The 21,113-nt window shown below is 37.2% G+C and overlaps 1 protein-coding gene across 1 annotated transcript; it reads left to right on the top strand.

Annotated features, from left to right (window-relative positions):
- The first annotated feature begins 10,574 nt into the window (after positions 1-10,574).
- On the top strand, positions 10,575-12,386 carry LOC124187026. Its single transcript, XM_046579269.1, has one exon. The coding sequence runs from the start codon at positions 10,575-10,577 to the stop codon at positions 12,384-12,386; it is 1,812 nt and encodes a 603-aa protein (XP_046435225.1).
- Positions 12,387-21,113: the final 8,727 nt, after the last annotated feature.

Raw genomic sequence — 21,113 nt, forward strand, 5'->3', positions numbered from 1 at the left:
AGAGCAAAATACAATTAAGCTCTATCCGCAATCAAGATTAGTACGAAACAAAACGTAAGTTAGGTGAGAAAAAACTCCAGATCGTTTTCCCGAATGGAAAATGGAAAATAACAAGCTTATGTATTACCGGCCAGATTACGCAAAATTATATGTTGATGACGAAAACCCCTGGAAAATCGTCATAGAACTAGGTAAGATGCTGAAGGTGTTGGAAGAAAATCATGCGATGCCTTCGGCAGGTGATTTAGGTCGCGATAAAACTCTTAACCGCATTCGTCAAAAATATTATTGGCCAGGAATGACTTTGGACGTAAAAACACACGTAGACGAGTGCGATGCCTGTGTCCGAGTGAAGGATAATCAACACCACCTGAAAGGTCCCCTAAGCTCTCGACCGTTGCAAAGCCCGTGGTCAATTATATCGGTCGATACCATTGACATGACCACCAGGTCGAAGAAGGGAAATGCTCATATTATTGTCGTGTTAGACCTATATACAAAATATTTCGAACTATTCCCGACGAAGAATAAAAAGGGAGCGACGATCGTTCGTGCTCTAGATACTTTATTCAACAGGTGGGGAGTACCTTATTCGGTCCTCACCGATAATGGTATCGAATACGTGAATCGCGATGTTAGAGATTATTTGATTGCGAGAGGTGTGACACATGTGATCACTTCTCCAGCTCACCCGCAGGCGAACCCCGTCGAGTGTGTGAATCGCACGATCAAACCCATGATCGCTGCCTTCATTAAGAACGACCAGAACGAGTGGGATCAATATTTGTCTAAACTTCAGTTCGCTCATAATATGGTCCCCCATGCTGGTAGTCGAATCTCCCCGTTTCACCTAAATCACGGCCGGGAAGCTAGTGCGAAACACGCCCGAGCGTCTGAACTCCCAGAATTGAAGTTGACCCAAGCAACCACGGAATGGTTGGGGCATATAAACAAAATAGACGAATTTAGACATAAGATAGAAATCAAATGGAAGGAATATACGAACGACCGTCTTGCTAAAGCAAATCCTAAGAGAGTTTCAGAAATCAAGCTAACGCCTGGTATGGAGGTATTCTACCCTAATAAGAAATTGAGCAATAAAGCCGGGAGTTACAACGCAAAATTGGCTCACCGATTTCTCGGTCCGGCAATTATAAAAAAAAATTTAGGGCCCATGACAGTCGGCTAGTTGATGAAAAAGGAAAAGCTGTTGGTAATAATATTATGTTACTGATTTCAAAATACCTAGACGCGGTACGTGCGTAAAACCCGACTAACCTCTACAGGCCCAGAATCAAGAAAGCAGAATGTCAGGAGACGGAGCCTTGGCCTCAGCAACCCTTAAGTAAGCCAACGTCAAAGTTATTCGTAACCATCGTCTTGACTTGGAGAACGAAATTCGACGAAAAGCTGAACAGACGGAAAAGGAATTTGCGCGGCTTAAATCGCAAATAGGAGAGCTCCGAGAAGTTGAGGAGTCGTCTTCAGAGTCTTCAGAGTCTTCGGAGTCCTCTGAGTCCTCGGAGTCTTCAGAGCCCGTTGCCGAAGTTAAAATCCCCAAACGGCCACCTTAGAGCGAGGAAGCCTCTGGCGGCTCAATCAACGACAACGCCAGGCGAGAATGCTAACCGAGAGAAATGACGCCACGAAGGTGACGCGGGGAACCTAAACCTACGTCACTCAAGCCGCAAAACGCCGACTAGCTGGCTGCGTCAATTGCCGAGCCGCCGGTCATCAAGCCAAGGACTGCAAACCACCTTACCGCCCGGGTTTCTGCTTGGTTTGTGAAGCCGATGAGTTTTGACGCCGAGGACTGTACCTATCCTCATGGAGTAGAGAATGAATTGGCCCTCAACCGTTGCACCGGTTGCGGTTTCGACAATAGTTTGTACAGTCCGCAGTGCCCCGACTGTAATACTCGATACGCGGGAATCTCCGACTGGTTGACACTAAATTACGTTGCCCGGCCTACTTGGTTGATCCCCGACTGTCATAAGTACTTAGTCGACGAGGAAGAAACAGCCTTCAGCAGGAGACTAAAGTACAACTTTCGAAAGAAAGTCGATCTCCCGAATAGCATCAAAACTCTTCTCGTGGGGGATGACGTTTTGGAAGAGGCTGCCAAGCGTTGAGACTGTAAAGCCACCACGCCGCTTTAACTGTCGCAAAAAAAGCGCCGACAAGCCTATCAGGCTCTCCTCCGCCCAGCCGTTAATAAACCAATGATATATGTGTTTGTGATAATTTATATGTTCTGAATCTTACTTATGCAGAGAAAGAACGATAGTCATTGTATTAATGATGCCTTTTCCAAGTTTGTTTCTTCCGCTAGCCAGCATTCAGGCATCTAACGAACAAAGGTAATTCAAGTGAGACCGGGGCCCCGTGACGTCAAGGTTTGAGAAGGGAGAGTGTGACAGGAGATTCGTTTCCGTGACGTCACGCGCGCTTGAGTGTAGGCGGGTAAACAGACACAGAGGCATACGGTAACCTAAGTCACCCAAGATTCAAGATATATATATATATATATATTAATATGGGAATCGATTGTCTTATCGATTATCGACGAAGATGGCCAATGGGGCCCTCGTCACGAAGGCGATGTGGGTTCGCGGGGCGAGAGACGACACTCGGTGTCTGTCGGCCGTACCGTACAGGAATCTGTTTTGATTCAAATTTGTATCCGCTCTTGTATAAAACCGATGTTAGAACGTCCGTAGAATTGTTAAGTAGCTGTAAAATAATACGTGTGTGAGGCTGGAACATACCCCGCCAGCCTGTCTGTTGTAACCGGTCAAGTGAGAACCCGTCAAGGGGAATATATACATATATATAACCGCTATCGACCAAGTAAGATAAAAATATATTACTTTAGTTAATACAGTGCTGTCTCTATCTTTCTTTTTCTACCTTTATATATTGTCATTAAATTTATAAAAAGTATACTGGGTCATCCAGCGTCCCCGACCTTGAGCGGAGTCCGCCAAGCCAGCCAATGATTATCAAAAGAAATATGATTCACTGGTTTCAAAGAAACCAGTTGGCACCCAGGTTAATTATTTGTTCTTTCAAATTAAAAAGGATTGAGTTTTGTCTCATGAGCCCCGACAGCTCTGACCCAGCCGCGTCGGGTGGAACTTTTCGGATAAAAGAAAATCGTTCTGTCTCAACATACCACTGAACATTATTTTTTCTGCATTATTCATTTATTTCAAATTATTCTAAATTCTATTTATTTGATGTTTCAATTATATCTTTTTTTTTGGTCTATCGAATTGAGGAATATTCTTTCAAGTCAATATATATTTGATCACCACAATTTTTTATTGCCAAATATGATCGCTTTTTTCATCAAAATTGACATCAATTTTATGTAGTGTGACTATAAAAAGACTCACGAATGCAATTGTTTGTCGTTCTTCCAATATTCTTCAATAGAATAAGTTCGGGTACAAACGTGTGTCACGTAAGAGTGGGGGTGTGCAGAGGAGTGGTAGTTAATGATTATAAATAATCAAAGATGCTCCTATCTAACGACAATGAATGAAAATTAAAAACTAAGAAACACCTCTCGTTAAGCCGGGAATGTGAATACGTTATTGTCTAGTCCTATACAGGTCTGTGAGAGTTGTTTAGATGGTAGAGGCTAATTTATAATGAAGTGGGATAGGTTATCGTTTAAAATAAATGGTTTAATATGATTTTAATTGGTAAAAGAAACCATACATTCTTCAAACGATCAATTGTGAAATGAATGAATGATATCAAAGGAAAATCGGATTAAAGAAAGTATAATCATGAAGTATCTGATTGTGATTACGCTTCTCACCAAGTATTGTACTATCTTAATAATATTTGGATAACATATAACTAGAAATTATGCAGTTAGATACATCTTTCCTGAACGACTATTGTTCCTACTCTTTTGAGATTAAAAGTTACTTATGTTAAGGACACGATTCTACGCTACGGATCAGTTGAATCACATGCGCTATCTAGCTCTAATCCTAAAACTCGCAAAAATATGTTTTGGGGGCCCAGCTGAAGACAGGAGAGTGTCTTTCTGAATACCCAACGTTATTGTCTTCAGCTCGGCACCAATTCTATCCTGCTCAATTTTGCCATGGAACTTTATGAGAACATTGATGTTGATATTCTTAGAAAACAATATTGAAGGGTGGACAGTGGCTAATGGAGCTTGCCACTCGTTTGTGTTACATAAAACGTTCTGTAAAATTTGTAATGATTTTGAAGAAGACTACTTGAATTAGCTTATCTTTAGATGCGAAGATCGGCGAGATTGAGAATCGTCGGGTCGTGTAGGTCGGTGTCCGTGGAATTCCAGTTTTTCCATCATATCGTGGACACTGTCTTAGTTGTTCACATTTGCTGAAACTGTATTGGTCAGTGTAGGTACAGTTCCTTAAATGATCAGCTAAGCTATTCAATAAGCCAGACACCGTTGGTCTCTCCAAGTTTTTGGCAAAGACTATTCGTCTGAGAATTCGACAATGAATTACTCATGACGCTTGCCCCGAAGCTTCTGAACTACCCTGTGTAAGTGTATATAATATATATTACTTACACGCTACAATCATATGCTTGGATTGCATGTAAGTATTCGTTCGGGGTGTACTTCATCTCTTCGATGTTGCAGTCCAATATCTTTGTGTTTTCTTGATTTTCGATGGTTCCTGAGTCATCCAACTATGAATCGGAGTCCACAGAGCCTGACAAATTAAAAATCAAACGAATATCAAAATAGAATATAACGATATAACTCGCTAATCTCTCTTGTGCAAGTCGTCTATCGGTTTTGTTAGTCGTCCAGGATCAGCGTTACATAATTTTAATTTTCCAATAAGTCATCGGAACCGTATTTCCCGTCGAGCAAGATCAGTGCTCCGTAATTTTTTTGGTCCAGGTCGACAGATACTTTCTCAACGACAATATTTACCGTCTTGACGACTTGGACCGTGATAATTACGAAGTGTAGTCTCGGACGTCAGGAATCACCGATTTGACGACCTGAATGACAAAAATAAAGGAGCGTTGGTTCTGATCGATGGAAAACATCAATATAGAGTTATAGATCTCAAGAATTTTTTAAAAAGGATCTTATCATTAAAATTTAACGCGAAATTTGATCCTGAATTTTTATCTATGGATTCTGAATCGTCCTGTATAGTGCTGTTGACTCTCGCATGCCGAGAGTTATGATAAAATGGTCACGAAAAATAAGTAATAACTGTACTATGTATACTTACTGCTGCTTCCGGGATTTTCGGAAGACGTAGTCACTTTTACACGGTGTTTTGTAGTTTTTGCAACAATATCAGTCATTTTTAATCGAAGTAACGTAAACAAATTAACGTTTTTTCACTGACCTGCATATCTAAGAAACAAATACTTATTTTAAATTAAAGTTTATGCACAATTTCTTTGGAATATAATTTTCTTTCACATTCGTGCTCCATCCAATTTTTCATTGTGTGGAAACTCTCAACTGTTAATTATAGGTCTTCTCTCTTTTTGCAGATAAATGAATACCTGAATAAAATATAACGATATGCAAACGATATGTACCAGATATCATTTTTATTGCAATATTAGTATTATTTTCGTATTTGTTGTTTAAAATATAATTCTTATTCATAGAGTTCTTGACATACATAATTTTTTACACATGTGCTGTCACGTTGGTTGCCTAAATAAATTTTTAACGAATCCCATGAACAAACTCGGGAACAAGCAACATATAATTGTCCATGATTAAATACATTTTTGCGTAGATCAAGTGCTACTTTGAAGAAAGTTTGTGCTTGCGATTCATTAATTATCAGGGCAAGAGCTAATTTTTTTGGAATTGTCTCAATTTCAGTATGAATGGATAATTGTTTTCACAATATACACGGAAAAAAAAATTCTGTTCGGCGAGCTGTATTCTACAGCTCCAGTAACTATACGCACTCTACGGTCTATCTTGTAGTTACAGCAACTATATATTAGTCAGCTCTGATAGCTGCAAGTTGTTCAGCTCTCACAGCTGAATGGTTTTGCTCCAAGAGCTGTAAGTTGCGCTGTGCTCTGGTGCGTTGACATATTTCATAACCTTCAAATTTCATGAGTATGATTTAAATACAGTTGATAGATAATTGTTTAAATAGTCCATTCAAGTATGTAAATGACACTGAATAAATAATGATAATAATGATGAAAAATAATACTAATAGCAATATAATTGTACTATTTAATAATAAGCGCTGTGAGCGGAGCCGAAAAATTCTGGTCTAGCTCTTCGAACGAAGCTGTTTAGCTGAGAGAGCTGAACAACGTACAGCTATGACAGCTGACTAACAGTCAGTTATACGAACCATGCAGTGCTCTTCCAATAACAGAACGTTTAGTTCGACGAACTGTTTACAATTAACTATCTAATATTTAGTTCCACGAGCTGAATTTTTTTTTCCGTGTAACGTGATGCGATTTAAGAACACAATTTCTCCGACATGATCACCAGTAAGAATTTCACATCGAAGTAGATTATTTGTTAAATTCAAAACCATTAATCTGGTACAGTTACAAAGTCCTTAGTAAATACTAAGATTTCTAATTATCATGACGACAGTATTTTGTCTTAATCGTAATTCATGTGGGGGGAGCGAGGGTGGATTCAAAGTATTCAAGTATTCTAGTAGAAGAGTGAGGCTAAAATTTTCAGTGCCTTCACAATTTTCGGTGCTATCTACATTTGTATACACTTTTTCACTCTCAATATCAAGAAGTTTCACAACCCTCTCTTTAATTTCATCTACATCAATATTTCTTGTAGACAATATTGCACATTTCGCCGTTTTCTTGTATTGTTTTTGACTTATCAGATTGCCAAAAGTGTTCTGTACTATATTAGCGTCATTATTTGCCAAACAACGATATGGAATAGCAATATTGTCATTAATTTAATTTAAACGTCCGTCGCCATAGTCAATCAAAAATTTAAAAAACTCAATTTTCTGCGATTCAGTACGCATGTTCTGTATTAGAGAATACTTATAAAAATGTCGCCATAGCACACTAAATTTAATTAAAAGGTTTATTGTTTCACTGCGAATACTGTGCATTTTAATTGGTGAGAGTTATCTAAAATCACCGCCCAAAATAACAATTTTTCCACCAAATGGCGAATTATTTTTCATAATGTCACGCAGAGTTCTATCCATCACTTCACGAGTGTCATCATCAAACATCAGTTTCTTTCAAATTCCTTGCTTCTTTCAGTTGTAATTTAATGTTCGTTGATGAGTCCGAAAACAACGGGACTGGCAATCTGAAGATTTTATGAACTGCGCGACCTTTAGAAAGTAATACAGCGGCAATTCGGGTAAATGCCATTGTAGATACATGCATATTTTTACCTGTCAAAATATACCACAAAGTTACATATAGGAAAGTTTTTCCAGATCCTCCGAGTGTTACGTGGGGGTGAGAGTGTACTGAGCGGTGGTAGTTAATGATTAATTGAATAATCAAGCTCCCACGTAACGGTAATGAATAATTATTAAAACTAAGAAAAGACCTACCTTCCGATAAGCCGGTAATTTGTAGGATCGTGTTACTATAGTCCTGTACAGGTCTGTGAGGTTTATTTAAATTGTTGAGGCAATTTTATAATAATAAAAATGGGAAAAAGGTCGTTCAAGATAAATCTTAATATATATAAATCTCGTGTCACAATGTTTGTCCTCAATGGACTCCTAAACCACTTAACCGATTATAATAAAATACGCACACCATGTGCAGTTCGATCCAACCTGAGAGATAGTATAGTTTAAATCTCAAATTATAGTCGCAATTTTAATTTATTGCTAATTGTTTGTCTGTTATTATTTGACAGTCACAATTATCTGTTAACTCCAAATGATTCTAACAGATGTCGATACCTTTCGACTGGGTTGAGTAAGTAATCAATAGATGGCGCTGCTATGGTAAATCTACGAACGTGTCATATAAGCTACATTTTAACAGCATAATTACCACGTGTTGTTGACGCTATAAAATTAATTAAATTTATTTTGTAGTGAACGAAATACCGTACAATTCAATTATTTCCACTTTTTAAATTTTTGGTGTTAGCATAGCCGGCCACGTGTTACTTAGACTGACGTGTAAATTGCATTCATATTATAATGAAGATAATACAGTGAAATTAATCCTGTTTTTTACTTATTTGTGCTTCATTGATCAAAACTTTATAATTTAATTTAATTTGAATATATGTATGTAAGTATTATCACATAATTATAAAACTTAATTAAAATGTCAATGCAAAAATGATACACAATTTCCTACACTTTTTCAATAGTTGTAAAAATATTTTTTTTTATTGTTTTTATTTAACCTCTATTAAAAAATATTTAGCACTTATTATTTCAATGTGCTATGATAACAAGTTTTTCAAATTTTTTTTCTTATATTTAAACGATTAAATTAGTATTTCAATTCTTATTGAAATTATTATTTAAACTCTATAATTTAAATATGTGCATGTCAGTATTATCACATCATTATAAAAGTTAATTAGATTGATTTTCAATTTTTTTTTTCTCATATTTAAACGATTAATTTATTATTTTCAGTCAAATGCCACGAAAAAATCTAACCTCAACAACGCGAGCACCAGAGAGGCACGACGTAAACGTATTAAAAGAGCCCATCAGTTGGCAGACCAAATTGAATCAAGAAATCCAGCTCAAAGAATCAGGACAGCAGAAAGTCGTGCACAAGAATCTCAAGAACAGCGTGACGAACGTCTGCAACAGAATATTACGAGAACAAGAGCGGCACGAGAACGAAACATAGCTACAGTACGAGTACTAGATCGACAAAGGCAACGGATCAGCCGCTCATTAACACGTGCATCATTCGTTCGGCTTGCCTTTGAAAATGCACCAGATATTAACTACTCAGCGCATTCAAAAATTGCTATCGGTGGAATGGATACAGTATCTCAATATTGCCAGGCATTGAAATTTCGGAATGAAGCAGCCGGCATGTGCTGCGCATCAGGAAAAGTTGTGCTGTCACCTCTACCCGCTCCGCCGGAGCCTTTATTTTCCCTTCTTACTGGCAATTCAGATGATTCCAAATTATTTTTGCGTAAGATACGCAAATTTAATTCTTGCTTCCAAATGACGTCATTTGGGGCAACTAAAATTTGCGATCGTGCATCCGATGGACATAATTTTGAAACTACATTCAAAATTCAAGGCCAGGTGTACCATAAAATCGGATCACTGATGCCAATGCCTGATAACAATCCGAAATTTCTTCAAATTTATTTTATGGGCGATTGTGAAGAGCGCGTGACGACTCGGTGCCTGTATAATTTTATTGAACAAGCAGAGGAAAGAGCAATTGTGATATTATTGGAAAATTTTTTAGAAGATCACAATCAACTAATTCAATTGATCAAAAGAGTTTCGCCACGACTGCAAAATGACAATTATCAAATCGTCATAAAAGCCGACAAAGTACCATTAGGTGAACATGCTGGTAGATTCAACGCTCCAACTGTTGATGAGGTTGCTGTTATCATGGTTGGTGATCCAGTTGACAAAAGATCTATAAAAATTACACGGTGAGACAACACTGTCAGTACGATTTCGGATCTACACCGTTCATATGACGCACTACAATATCCATTGATATTTTGGCAAGGACAAGATGAATATCACCTTAATATCAAACAGTATGATCCAAATACCGGTAAATTTGACAATTATCTATTTACTTTCTTACTGTATGTATAGATTTTAATTTCGTATTGCATTTTATTTTTTATTTTTTTAGGTGATTACAGAAATAATAAAGTTAGCTCAATGAACTACTACGCACACCGAATAATGGTTAGACAACATCAAGACAATTATATCCTTCGATATCGTCAGCTGTTCCATCAATACATTGTTGATATGTACGCTAAGGTCGAAAGCGAACGCTTGCGATTCCTTCGATTCAACCAGGCAAAACTACGATCGGAAGAATATATTCACTTACGAGATGCTGTTGCTGGAAACATCGATGGAAATTTAAATCCCAATGACATCGGTAATGCTTTCATTTTACCTTCAAGCTACATCGGCAGTCCACGGAACATGCAGGAATACATACAAGATGCGATGACTTACGTACGTCATTACGGCCGACCGGATTTATTTATTACATTCACATGTAATCCGAATTGGGAAGAGATACAAACTTTACTATTGCCAGGACAACAAGCCATTCATCGTCATGATTTAACTGCACGTGTGTTTAAACAAAAATTGAAATCCTTAATTGATTTTATTGTTAAATATTCAATTTTTGGTATCACACGTTGTTGGCTGTATACGATAGAGTGGCAAAAGCGAGGTTTGTCTCATGCCCAGATTTTGGTTTGGCTTAAAGATAGAATCCGTCCTGAAGAAATCGATCAAATAATTTCAGCCGAAATTCCAGACCCATTAATTGATCAAGAATTATTTGATATTGTTACATAACACATGATCCATGGGCCATGCGGTGCTTTCAACATGACGTCGCCGTGCATGGAAAATGGAAAATGTAAAAAAAACTTCCCAAAGCCGCATACGAATGACACGATCACGGATATTGATGGTTATCCAAAGTATCGCCGCAGAAGTACTGAGAATGGTGGCCATACATTTACAATGCGACTGCCGAACTTTCCAAATCAAGTTGAGTTTGATAATCAGTGGGTGGTACCATACTCACCACTACTTTCAAAAACTTACAAAGCTCATATCAATGTAGAGCTTTGCAGTTCTGTTGAATCAATTAAGTATATTTGTAAATATGTAAACAAAGGCAGTGATTTGGCCATATTTGAGGTACAAAACATAAATAAAAATGACGAAATAGCACGATACCAAATGGGCAGATACATTAGCAGCAATGAAGCTATTTGGCATATTCTCAGCTTTCCCATCCACGAAAGAGATCCTGCTGTCCAACATCTGGCAATACATCTTGAAAACGGTCAACGTGTATACTTCAATGGAGAAAATGTTCTCCGAAGAGCGTTCGAAGCTCCGAAAACGACTCTAACTGAATTTTTTACATTGTGTCAAAAACCTGATGTTTTTGGCCAATTCGCGAAGACATTGGTGTATGGTGATGTTCCACGTTATTTCACATGGAACAAATCCAGTAAAAAATGGGAGCCACGGAAACAAGGAAAACCACATCCTTCCATTACAGGCATATTCAAAGCTAAGACATTGGGGAGACTTTACACGGTACATCCAAAGCAACGTGAGTGCTTCTATTTACGTTTGTTATTGGTGAATGTTCCCGGACCAACGTCTTTTGAATTTTTACGAACAGTTAATGGTCGAGTATTTAATACATACCAGGATGCATGTCGTGAACTGCAATTGCTAGAAGACGATAACCATTGGGACTTAACGCTTGCTGATGCTGCGTTGACATCAACACCGAATAACATTCGTCAGTTGTTTGCAATTATTTTGACGACATGTTATCCCTCGCAAGCACAAACTTTGTGGGAAAAATATAAAAATTGTATGACAGAAGACATCTTGCACCGAATAAGACAAACAAATCAATGCCAAAACATAGATTATACACCAGAGATGTACAATGAAGCATTGGTCTTGATCGAGGATTTATGTGTTCTTATTTCAAATTTACCACTTAATCATTATGGTATGCCATCACCTAATCGTCCAGCCACCGACTTAGTCAATACCGATTTACAACGAGAAAATCAATATGACCATGGAAGTTTAGCAACAATTATCATGAACAGTGAACCATTACTGACAGCAGAACAAAAAATTATTTATGATCGGATTATGCTGGCTGTTGCTGCTGAACAAGGTGGTTTTTTTTTCTTGGATGCACCCGGTGGAACCGGTAAGACATTTTTAATATCGTTGATTCTTGCCAAAATACGGTCGCAACAAAAAATCGCATTAGCAGTAGCATCGTCAGGCATTGCGGCTATTTTACTGGATGGTGGGCGAACAGTACATTCAACATTCAAGCTGCCATTCGACGTTTATAATAAACCAGATGCAATGTGTAACATCAAAAAGAATAGTGGAATAGCTGCAGTGTTGCGGAAGAGTTCTATAATAATTTGGGATGAGTGCACAATGGCACACAAATATTCACTAGAAGCATTAAACAGAACTATGCAAGATTTGAACAGCAATAATAAACTTTTCGGTGGTGCTATCTTACTTTTGTCTGGTGACTTCCGGCAGACCTTACCGGTTATACCTCACTCTACTTTCGCGGATGAGATTAATGCATGTTTGAAACATTCTTATGGCGAAGTGTTGAAACACTTCGATTGACCATAAATATGCGAGTACAATTGCAAAATGATCCATCAGCACAAATATTTTCCGAACAACTACTAGATATTGGGAACGGTAAAATAGAACTGCAACCAAATACGCAATGCATTAAACTACCAGACAATTTTTGCACTGTTGTTCAGGATAAAAATGAATTGATTCAGAGTATTTTCCCGGATATACAGCATAATCATTTGAATCATGAATAGCTTAGTCAACGGGCGATTTTGGCAGCCAAAAACGTTGATGTTGACGAAATTAACTTCCAGATACAACAGTTGTTACCAGGCGATCTGATGTCTTTTAAATCAATCGATACTGTTGTTGATGAAAATGAAAGTGTAAATTTTCCGATTGAATTTTTAAATTTATTAGATATCCCTGGAATGCCACCACATAATCTTCGATTAAAGATTGGTTCCCCTATGATTCTCCTCCGTAATTTGAATCCACCTCAATTATATAACGGTACGTGTTTGGTCATCAAAAAGATTACCGGAAACATTCTTGAAGCAACCACTTTGGCTGGGAAGTTTAAAGGAAAAGTGGTCCTGCTGCCACGTATTCCGATGATACTATCAGATTCTACCATACCCTTCAAAAGGCTACAGTTTCCAATTCGTTTAGCTTTCGCCATGTCTATAAATAAATCTCAAGGTCAAACAATGTCCATTTGTGGTTTAGATTTGGAAAATCCATGTTTTTCTCATGGGCAACTATATGTTGCGTGTTCACGTGTTGGGAAACCGTCGAATCTATTTGTGTTAGCTAAAGACAGGTTAACCAAAAACATTGTGCACCGATTGGTGTTAAATTAAATTGAAATTGAAAGTATTTATAATTCAAAAAAATAGATATTAATGTTTAAAAGTTTAAGACTGTCTGCCTTGCCTACCTCATTCATGAGTTTAAGCGTCACATGTTATTTACTGTATTATACTGTAATATACTTATATTTGTTATAAAATTGAATGGAAATAATAAATCTGATAAATTTTTATTTCGTACCTACTGATTTATGCTTAATATCAAGTGTAAGAACATTTCAATTAATTGTGTTCAACGTACTTCCCCTTCAAATCTCAATCCAGTGAATTTGTATACCAACATCAACATTTTCGTCTTTGTTCGTAAATAATTTCATTGTACTAAAGGGTTATAGTAGTATAAAGTCAAATAAGGAGATCACCATATTTTTTTTACAAATACCATCTGTTTGAAAAAGCATAGTGGACTCCGTGACTGCGGTTTTCTTATTGTTCCTCTTAGATTGTTTACTATAATGTAATATAACAAAAACTTTAGCCACAGCAACGCGTGGCCGGGTCAGCTAGTGTTTTAATATGATTTAACTGGTAAAAGATGAAGCATATTCTGTTTCGATTTGGTGATTGAAATGTCTGGTAACAATCAATGGTGATAATGATATAAGAGCCGAAAGTAACAATTTATAAAGTGTTCGAGTTTATACAAATCGTGTGTTATTCTATTCTAAAGGATGTTATTATTTGGTACCAGGAACATCTACTCTGAACGATTGTTATAACTAGCTGGTCGTGATTATTCGATATTGTATCTCTCTTTTTAGATTATCTTAAATCAATTATACATCCTATTGTTAAGTCTCGTTGGTAAATTCTTGGAATACAATAAGTATGATTCAATTGGGGGTAGTGAAGCTAGCCACCAATTCTAGACTTGCTATTACTGAAGTAAATTTTGATTAAAAAGGTGAAACAAGAATTCGTTCAATTTCGAAGATTAACACTCGGATTGACTTAGCTTTAGGTGAATCGGTCGACGAGATTGAGAGCCGTCGGATCGTGTCGGTCTGCGTCGGTAGAATTCTGGACCATGGCCTCACCTCAAGTTTGGATGAGTTGATCAATCGAACGATGTTGAACGTTGGTCACTTAGTCTTTGTAGATTTAAAATGATATCTTATTATCGAAAGCTTGAAAGTGTCTATTTTCTGATTTTGACGTAAGTTAAAATTGATTGCAACGATTATTTATTAAAAACGATAGTATAATTATTATTATTATCACTTAAAATTACCTGATTCGGTTGAATCAGGGCCGAACTCAATTTAATTATGGAAAATGGAATGGCATAGAAATGTCTATTCTCGAAATGATGAGATTTAGTAAAACACAGAAAAGATGGAAACGTAGAAGATAGTGAGTCTCTTGCAGCTAACAGTATAACTGAATGCTCGAATTTGACGAATTAGCGCGAGACTTTAGATCGTTCACAACTAAGATTTTCCGAACGCTACTATTGCTCGAGAAGGGCTAATACGGGTTGACGTCCATGCACTTCGCGAATTGACAGACGAAAGACGCGGCTTTTTGGGCCCGAGGGTCCAAGAAGCTGCAGTTGTAATAAGTTACAACGGTAATTAGCCAATGAGGTGCGAGGGCGACCTCCCCGTGCCCAAATCCACATGGTCAGCGTTACTTCTCGCTCTTCGACGGTGTTCCGACGATTCTCAATCTCGTCGGTGACACATTGAAGATATGAACAAAATATATTTACATGCAATGTTCACACATTCATTCATACATTCCAATAAGTAATCTATTTTAATTTGGTGGTTCTAAAGGTAGTGGCTTATTCTAGTTATTGATTATAGTTTTAACTTAAAAAGAGGGATATTTCCAAGCTGAGCGCTACTGATGCTAGTTCAGCAGTCTCCTATCTCAGTTCTTGGTACCAGCTAAATAAAAGAAAGTTGAACCTTATACTAGGGATCATTGTTGATCTCTACGTGACTTTTTCCAGGAGGGGTGGAACTCGCTGTTATTAGAATATGAGATTTTGATGAAATGATATCTTGTGCATTGAAGTAATTAAAGAAATGAAATGAAATGGAATTTTGAAAAAGGTACGCCAAGGCGGTATGTCGGGGCGTAACACGAGTCTATCGATATAATAATATTTTAATGCGTCGTACTTGTTTTTATTATCTATCGTGCGAAGAACAATGTCAACAAATTCTTTTTACTTTTTATTCAGTTTTGTGTAATACGTTTGTCCTGTGTTGATTAGCTGCTGTAGCGATATATCATCGTCAATGTTATTCACTTCTACTGATTTCATTATGTTAGGGAAATCTAAAATATAATATCTAAGCCTTCAATACCAAGTATTGAATTGATTTGTTCATACGATTTTTTTTGTCCTTTGTTTGTACCTACTTGTCGTATATAATTGTCCGATATTGAAATTTTGAATTCGTCCCAAAGTTGTTCGGAATAAAGGGGGTGACAATAATGTATTAGGATACGAACAAATAATTTTCTTGATTGTCGGGTTCATGCATCGCCCGACTCCATTCGTCGTCGTCTTCAATGAGAACTAGTTGCAAACATGCCGACGAAAATGTTTGTTGAACTTCTCCGTTTATTCTTCTTGAGTGTTGGAAACTTGTCTCCCCATTCACTGTTAATAATACCAATCGTAAGTGGGATAATTCCACTTGAGTCGGACTGACGGCGTACATCCGTCCAATGCAATTGAAATAAGATTTCCGTATTTGCCAAGAATTCACCGTTTCACTTTTATATATTTGTTTTTCAAATGTGAAATGAGACGATACATCGACGCACAAGTATTTTGTGGCTTGCACATCACGGGAATTCAAGTCAAAGTAGGCTGTTGGCATGGTTTCTTGGTTCAATATAGAGGTTATTTTATTTTCATTTGCTTCGTTACTTACTATCAAACTTTGATCGATTTGAAGGTGTACAGGTGAACGCACAATACTACAACTTGTGTCATGTAAAAGTTTACTTGATATACGCCAATATGCCTCCACGGGTCCAACATATCGAGCATCGATATAATCGCTTATTTCGTCATGATTAATGACATCATCTACTCAAGGTTCTTCGATAAGTTATAGTAGTTGCTGCGTCATGACCTTCATAAATATATTTATATAGATATTTTACAGACTTGATGCTTGAAACAACTTCCACATTAATATGACAATTCAGTAGTCGCAAAAGCGTTGGACAATATAATACAGTGTGACGATTGTTCACTTCATATCCACCAGAACGTTCGAAAAATGTGTCACCAAGATCACGATGACGATGATAATATGACGGATATCCATTTTCATCCATTGTTGTTTCCTGATATACTGGTTTGGGATAGTGTTTCGAACACTTATCATCTACCAAACACCAATTACCACATGGTCCATATATCACGTGTTTCATAACCATGTGATACAAAACAGGATTTCCAGCAGAATCGAAAATTTCAGCAGCAATATAACGATCAACTACCTCAGGGATCGTTATTTTGTAATTTTGTTATAAGGTGATCAACGTATGCATGTATGGAAAACCCCATTTTTCAAATTCTATAACATCCACATATGCTGCTACTGCTTCAAAACATTTTTGTTTGACTATTAGATCAATCAGATAATTCTTCTTTATATTGAAAGTGCGCGCACAAAGATCCGGTCTACCGGCCGCTTGTTGAACATAAAGAAGATTTTCTTCAAATTCTTTACATTTGGGATTGTATGTCATTGTTACAAAAGGATCTGGTTTACCATATTTCCGTACAATAGTCATAGCATCTTGATAATTTTAAATAATATTGCGAGGGGAACCGATAAATGTCGAAAAAAGAATAATCGTTTTTCCAACACGACCGTTTGTAAGATTCGCCGTAGTTTAAAGGTAATCTAAAAGCCCGTTGCACAGTGCGGCCAAAGGTCCCTTTATTCGGCCAAAAGTCGAAAAATGTAGAGAATCATCCACAAATTGGTAAATGAGGGTTTTTGGGGTTACTGATTATGAATCCATCATCAGAATTAGCAAATTCAAGATGGCCGACCTGGTATGGCGTCATATCGCACGAAAAAACTTATAAAAAATTGAATGAATTCGGCGATTGATTGAAAGTCTTTGTTTTGAGATTGTTAGAGTATGTAATTGAGAATAAACAAGTTAAAAATGGCGGGGTGCAATATGGCGATGTTATACAGGAAAAAATTTTGAAAAAATCATTATATTTTTATTGACATTTACCATAGTAACTCACATTAAACATGAAGAGTTCAGAAGCGTAACGGATAAAATATTTAAAAGTTAGGTGTAGAAAATAATATTACATGAAAAAATTTTCATTGCTAATCTCGTCATAGTTGCAATCTTCTATATCTGTATCGGTTTCTAAAGCCGAAGAACTGTCATAATATTGTAGTTCCGTTTGATTATTCACACTTGGAGGAGCTAAATAATTAATACAGTCTCCGACAGCTGGAGATTTGTGGATCAGACGCAATCAAAAATCGTTTGAAAACATCTTCTAACGTTTTTTGACGATAACATTTTCTAGGTGGTGCTAGTAGTTGGTAGTGCTAGGTGGTCTAGTGGAGTAAGTCTCCGGTAAAGCATCGCTAGATTCCAGGTTCGATTCCTGGCTCCGTCGTTAATTTTTCAAATTCACCAGTTGTTCAAATTTACATATTCTCAACAAAAATTCTCTCGTAGATTAATGATTTGCACACCCGCATCTCATTTATTAGACGGCATTGCTGTCTTACGGGCTTCTCATCGGAAGCAAAGGATTGAAAGGGGTAAACATAAACATCTACACACTACAGTCTCCTTACATCGTGCATGCAGAGAAAAAATTCTTACTCATACAAATCGGGCACATGAAAACAAATTTGAACTCACTGGTTATCAGAGAAATTAAAGACAACAGAGTCAGGGCGGCTAGGTGGTCTAGTGGAGTAAATCTCCGGTAAAGCATCGCTAGATTCCAGGTTCGATTCCTGGCTCCGTCGTTAATTTTTCAAATTCACCAGTTGTTCAAATTTACATATTCTCAACAAAAATTCTCTCGTAGATTAATGATTTGCACACCCGCATCTCATTTGTTAGACGGCATTGCTGTCTTACGGGCTTCTCATCGGAAGCAAAGGATTGAAAGGGGTAAACATAAACATCTACACACTACAGTCTCCTTACATCGTGCATGCAGAGAAGAAATTCTTACTCATACTGATAACATTTTCTTGCGAAATTCATGCGGTAGATCTTAAAAAATTCATTACAGGTTTCTTGCGCATCTTCGGACATTTGACCGATCGGTAACACCGAATGTTTTATTATTTCGGGGCCATGAATCAAAAGTTTGTCAACCAATGTGGGCATATAATACCAGAGATATTGTTGTACAATGTCTTTAGCTAATTTTACTGCATACTACCAAAAATTGTTATTATCAATAGCATGACCACATGCAAGAGTTTGCAATAAAATATAAAAACGATATATAATATCTTCGTCAACTCCTGTTATTTGTGCAGCTTCTTTGTGGTTCTCAAAAAAACCTCGAACGGTGTTTCCGTCATTTGATGTACCACTGCCAGCTTTTGGCGTGTCAACATCGCAGCTGCGTGTAACCCCCTCTCTCTTTCTAATATTCTGTAGATTTACTGTATGGATGTGTTTTCCTTCGAGGGCTCACTTTCATCTTTGTTTTTCACTTTGGTTTTTGAATTCTATGCTTTATTTCATTTTGTTTTTCATGTATCACTGTGATCGTTAAAACGAACATCTTACTTTTTTTCTGTAATACAGTGCACAAAAAGTGAACGGGCAGCAACGGGCAGCTAAAATTGATTTTAATTAGTACATAATACTTTTACCTAAAACCTCAAATGTCTTAGAGAGCAAGATGTATTAAGATAAAAACGTATTCACTCAATCAAATCCATTCAATTCGAGAAAAATAACCAAAAAATAGTCCTTACATATCTCCTTCTAAGAATGTACTATTCCGGAAGTTATATTCAGAATTTTTTTCACTTATTTCACCTACCTTCAGCTGTAGAATCCATTTTGTTTTGTTGAAATCGCTTTAAAAACAAAAATTTGACGCCTGTTTATCCGACGCGTCGCCAGTCGCACTTTCCTAACCGTCGTGTAGCGTTTGGGCAAAGGCCATATTCAGACTGAGATTATGGGGGGGATTTGAGGCAAGGGACCTTACTATGAATGTTTTCCGACTCCTAGGGGACTCCGTTAGCCAACCCAATGACAAAATATCCCCAACTAAAAACTTTTTTTTTTGACTTTTGGCCGCATAAAGGGGCCTTTGGCCGCACTGTTCGTTGTAAGCTTCTGCCCGTAATTATTTTTGATGCGTCTTGCAGTACTCCACTCTATCTTTTTCAACCTTGACATAATTATCTGCTATCCATTGTTGGAACAATCGATGACCCATGATAAACGGGTTAAATTCGACACGTAAGGCAACGAAATACTTCACGTATGCGACTTTAGATATTCTTCGATTGCTGTTCAAACGAATTGAATTGCAATGCCATCCTTGTGAACCATGTGGAAAAAATAAAGGAGGAATCCACGGCTCCACGTTTGGATCCGTAGTGCTGACTGTTTGCAAATTCTTAGTATGTTTATTACGTACACTGACGTATGATTCTGGAGTTTCACCATCAGCCGTGGTACAAAAAATGGCAGCTACTTCATTCGTTCTTTGAAAATTATATCCACGTCGATTTACTCCTAGCCTCAAAGTAAACATCATTTGAAGCTTAGTGATAGGTACATTATTTCTTATCGCTAATTGTTGTTGAATTACTATTTCCTCTCCCGTCATTCTATACGATTGCGCAGATATGTTATTCTCTAGTAAAGTAAAATATTATCATCGAGTTCGGAGCTTCTGTCGAAACGATGTTCTGTCGCTTCGGTAGAATCCACTATAAAGAGTTGACCATAACTCAGACGTTCATTTGGGGAAGAATGTAATGATGTATTGATCTGAGAGTCAATTTGTCCTTGGGTTTTGATACAGTATGGTCCAGGACGTCTTGTGCCAAAATTCACTGATGAGCGCTAAACGAAGCAGACGAAAAAGAGCTATTGTCGCATCTTATTCGAGCATAAAAATTGGTTGACTTTGAATGAGTTCTCTCAAAAAATGCACCAAGATCGGTGGGGAAGGAAGGTGATGCATCGAGAACAACGCTGCCGTGACTGCAGCAGTCGTTGAACGAATTTTCTTTATTACAAACCCTTTCTGCAAAAAAGTGTGTAGCATTACAATGAATGCATGAGATTATCATTCTCCCACAATAATGCTCAAATATGTCGTGTAAATGTTCCATATCAAAGTTTTAAATATTTGAAAATGAACCTCTTTTCCTGATTTTAATCGGCGAGTATGTTCATAATTTGGAAGATGCTCAGAAAAATTAACAACTCTAGATTCATCTCCAATATCTACACTCACTATGCTCCTATGTCTTATCCGTTCTATGTCACTATCCACGACATTAATCGAGTTTCCATTCGTTTCATGACTGATGTCAGGATTTGCTATTTTTACATTTTAAACCAAAACACGACTACAGCCTGCAGTATTTCAAACATTTCCTTGGCGTTGACATTTACGTTGAGTTTTGTTTTTGACATCTGAAACGATACTACAACCTGCGATATTTGGCGACATTTCTTGACAACTTTCAAGTTAACTTCTTGACAAGTTATTTCCGTTTTTACGTAAGCGCTAGAACTCCTCTTGTTCGGCAGTTCGATTACTTTTTCTACGTGGCATTTTCGTAATATTTTTATTAAATCTTTATCAAGCTACTCGTATTTGTTAGTATAGATATTTCATAGGGTACTCGTTTTGATAAATATCAGAATCCTTCTTGTTTTG

This window comes from Neodiprion fabricii, chromosome 7, assembly GCF_021155785.1.
Source record: "Neodiprion fabricii isolate iyNeoFabr1 chromosome 7, iyNeoFabr1.1, whole genome shotgun sequence".
Classification (NCBI taxonomy): domain Eukaryota; kingdom Metazoa; phylum Arthropoda; class Insecta; order Hymenoptera; family Diprionidae; genus Neodiprion; species Neodiprion fabricii.

Bases quoted from the DNA above. Each gene is read 5' to 3' on its own strand.
- LOC124187026 (XM_046579269.1), top strand. From the start codon at position 10,575: ATGACGTCGCCGTGCATGGAAAATGGAAAATGTAAAAAAAACTTCCCA.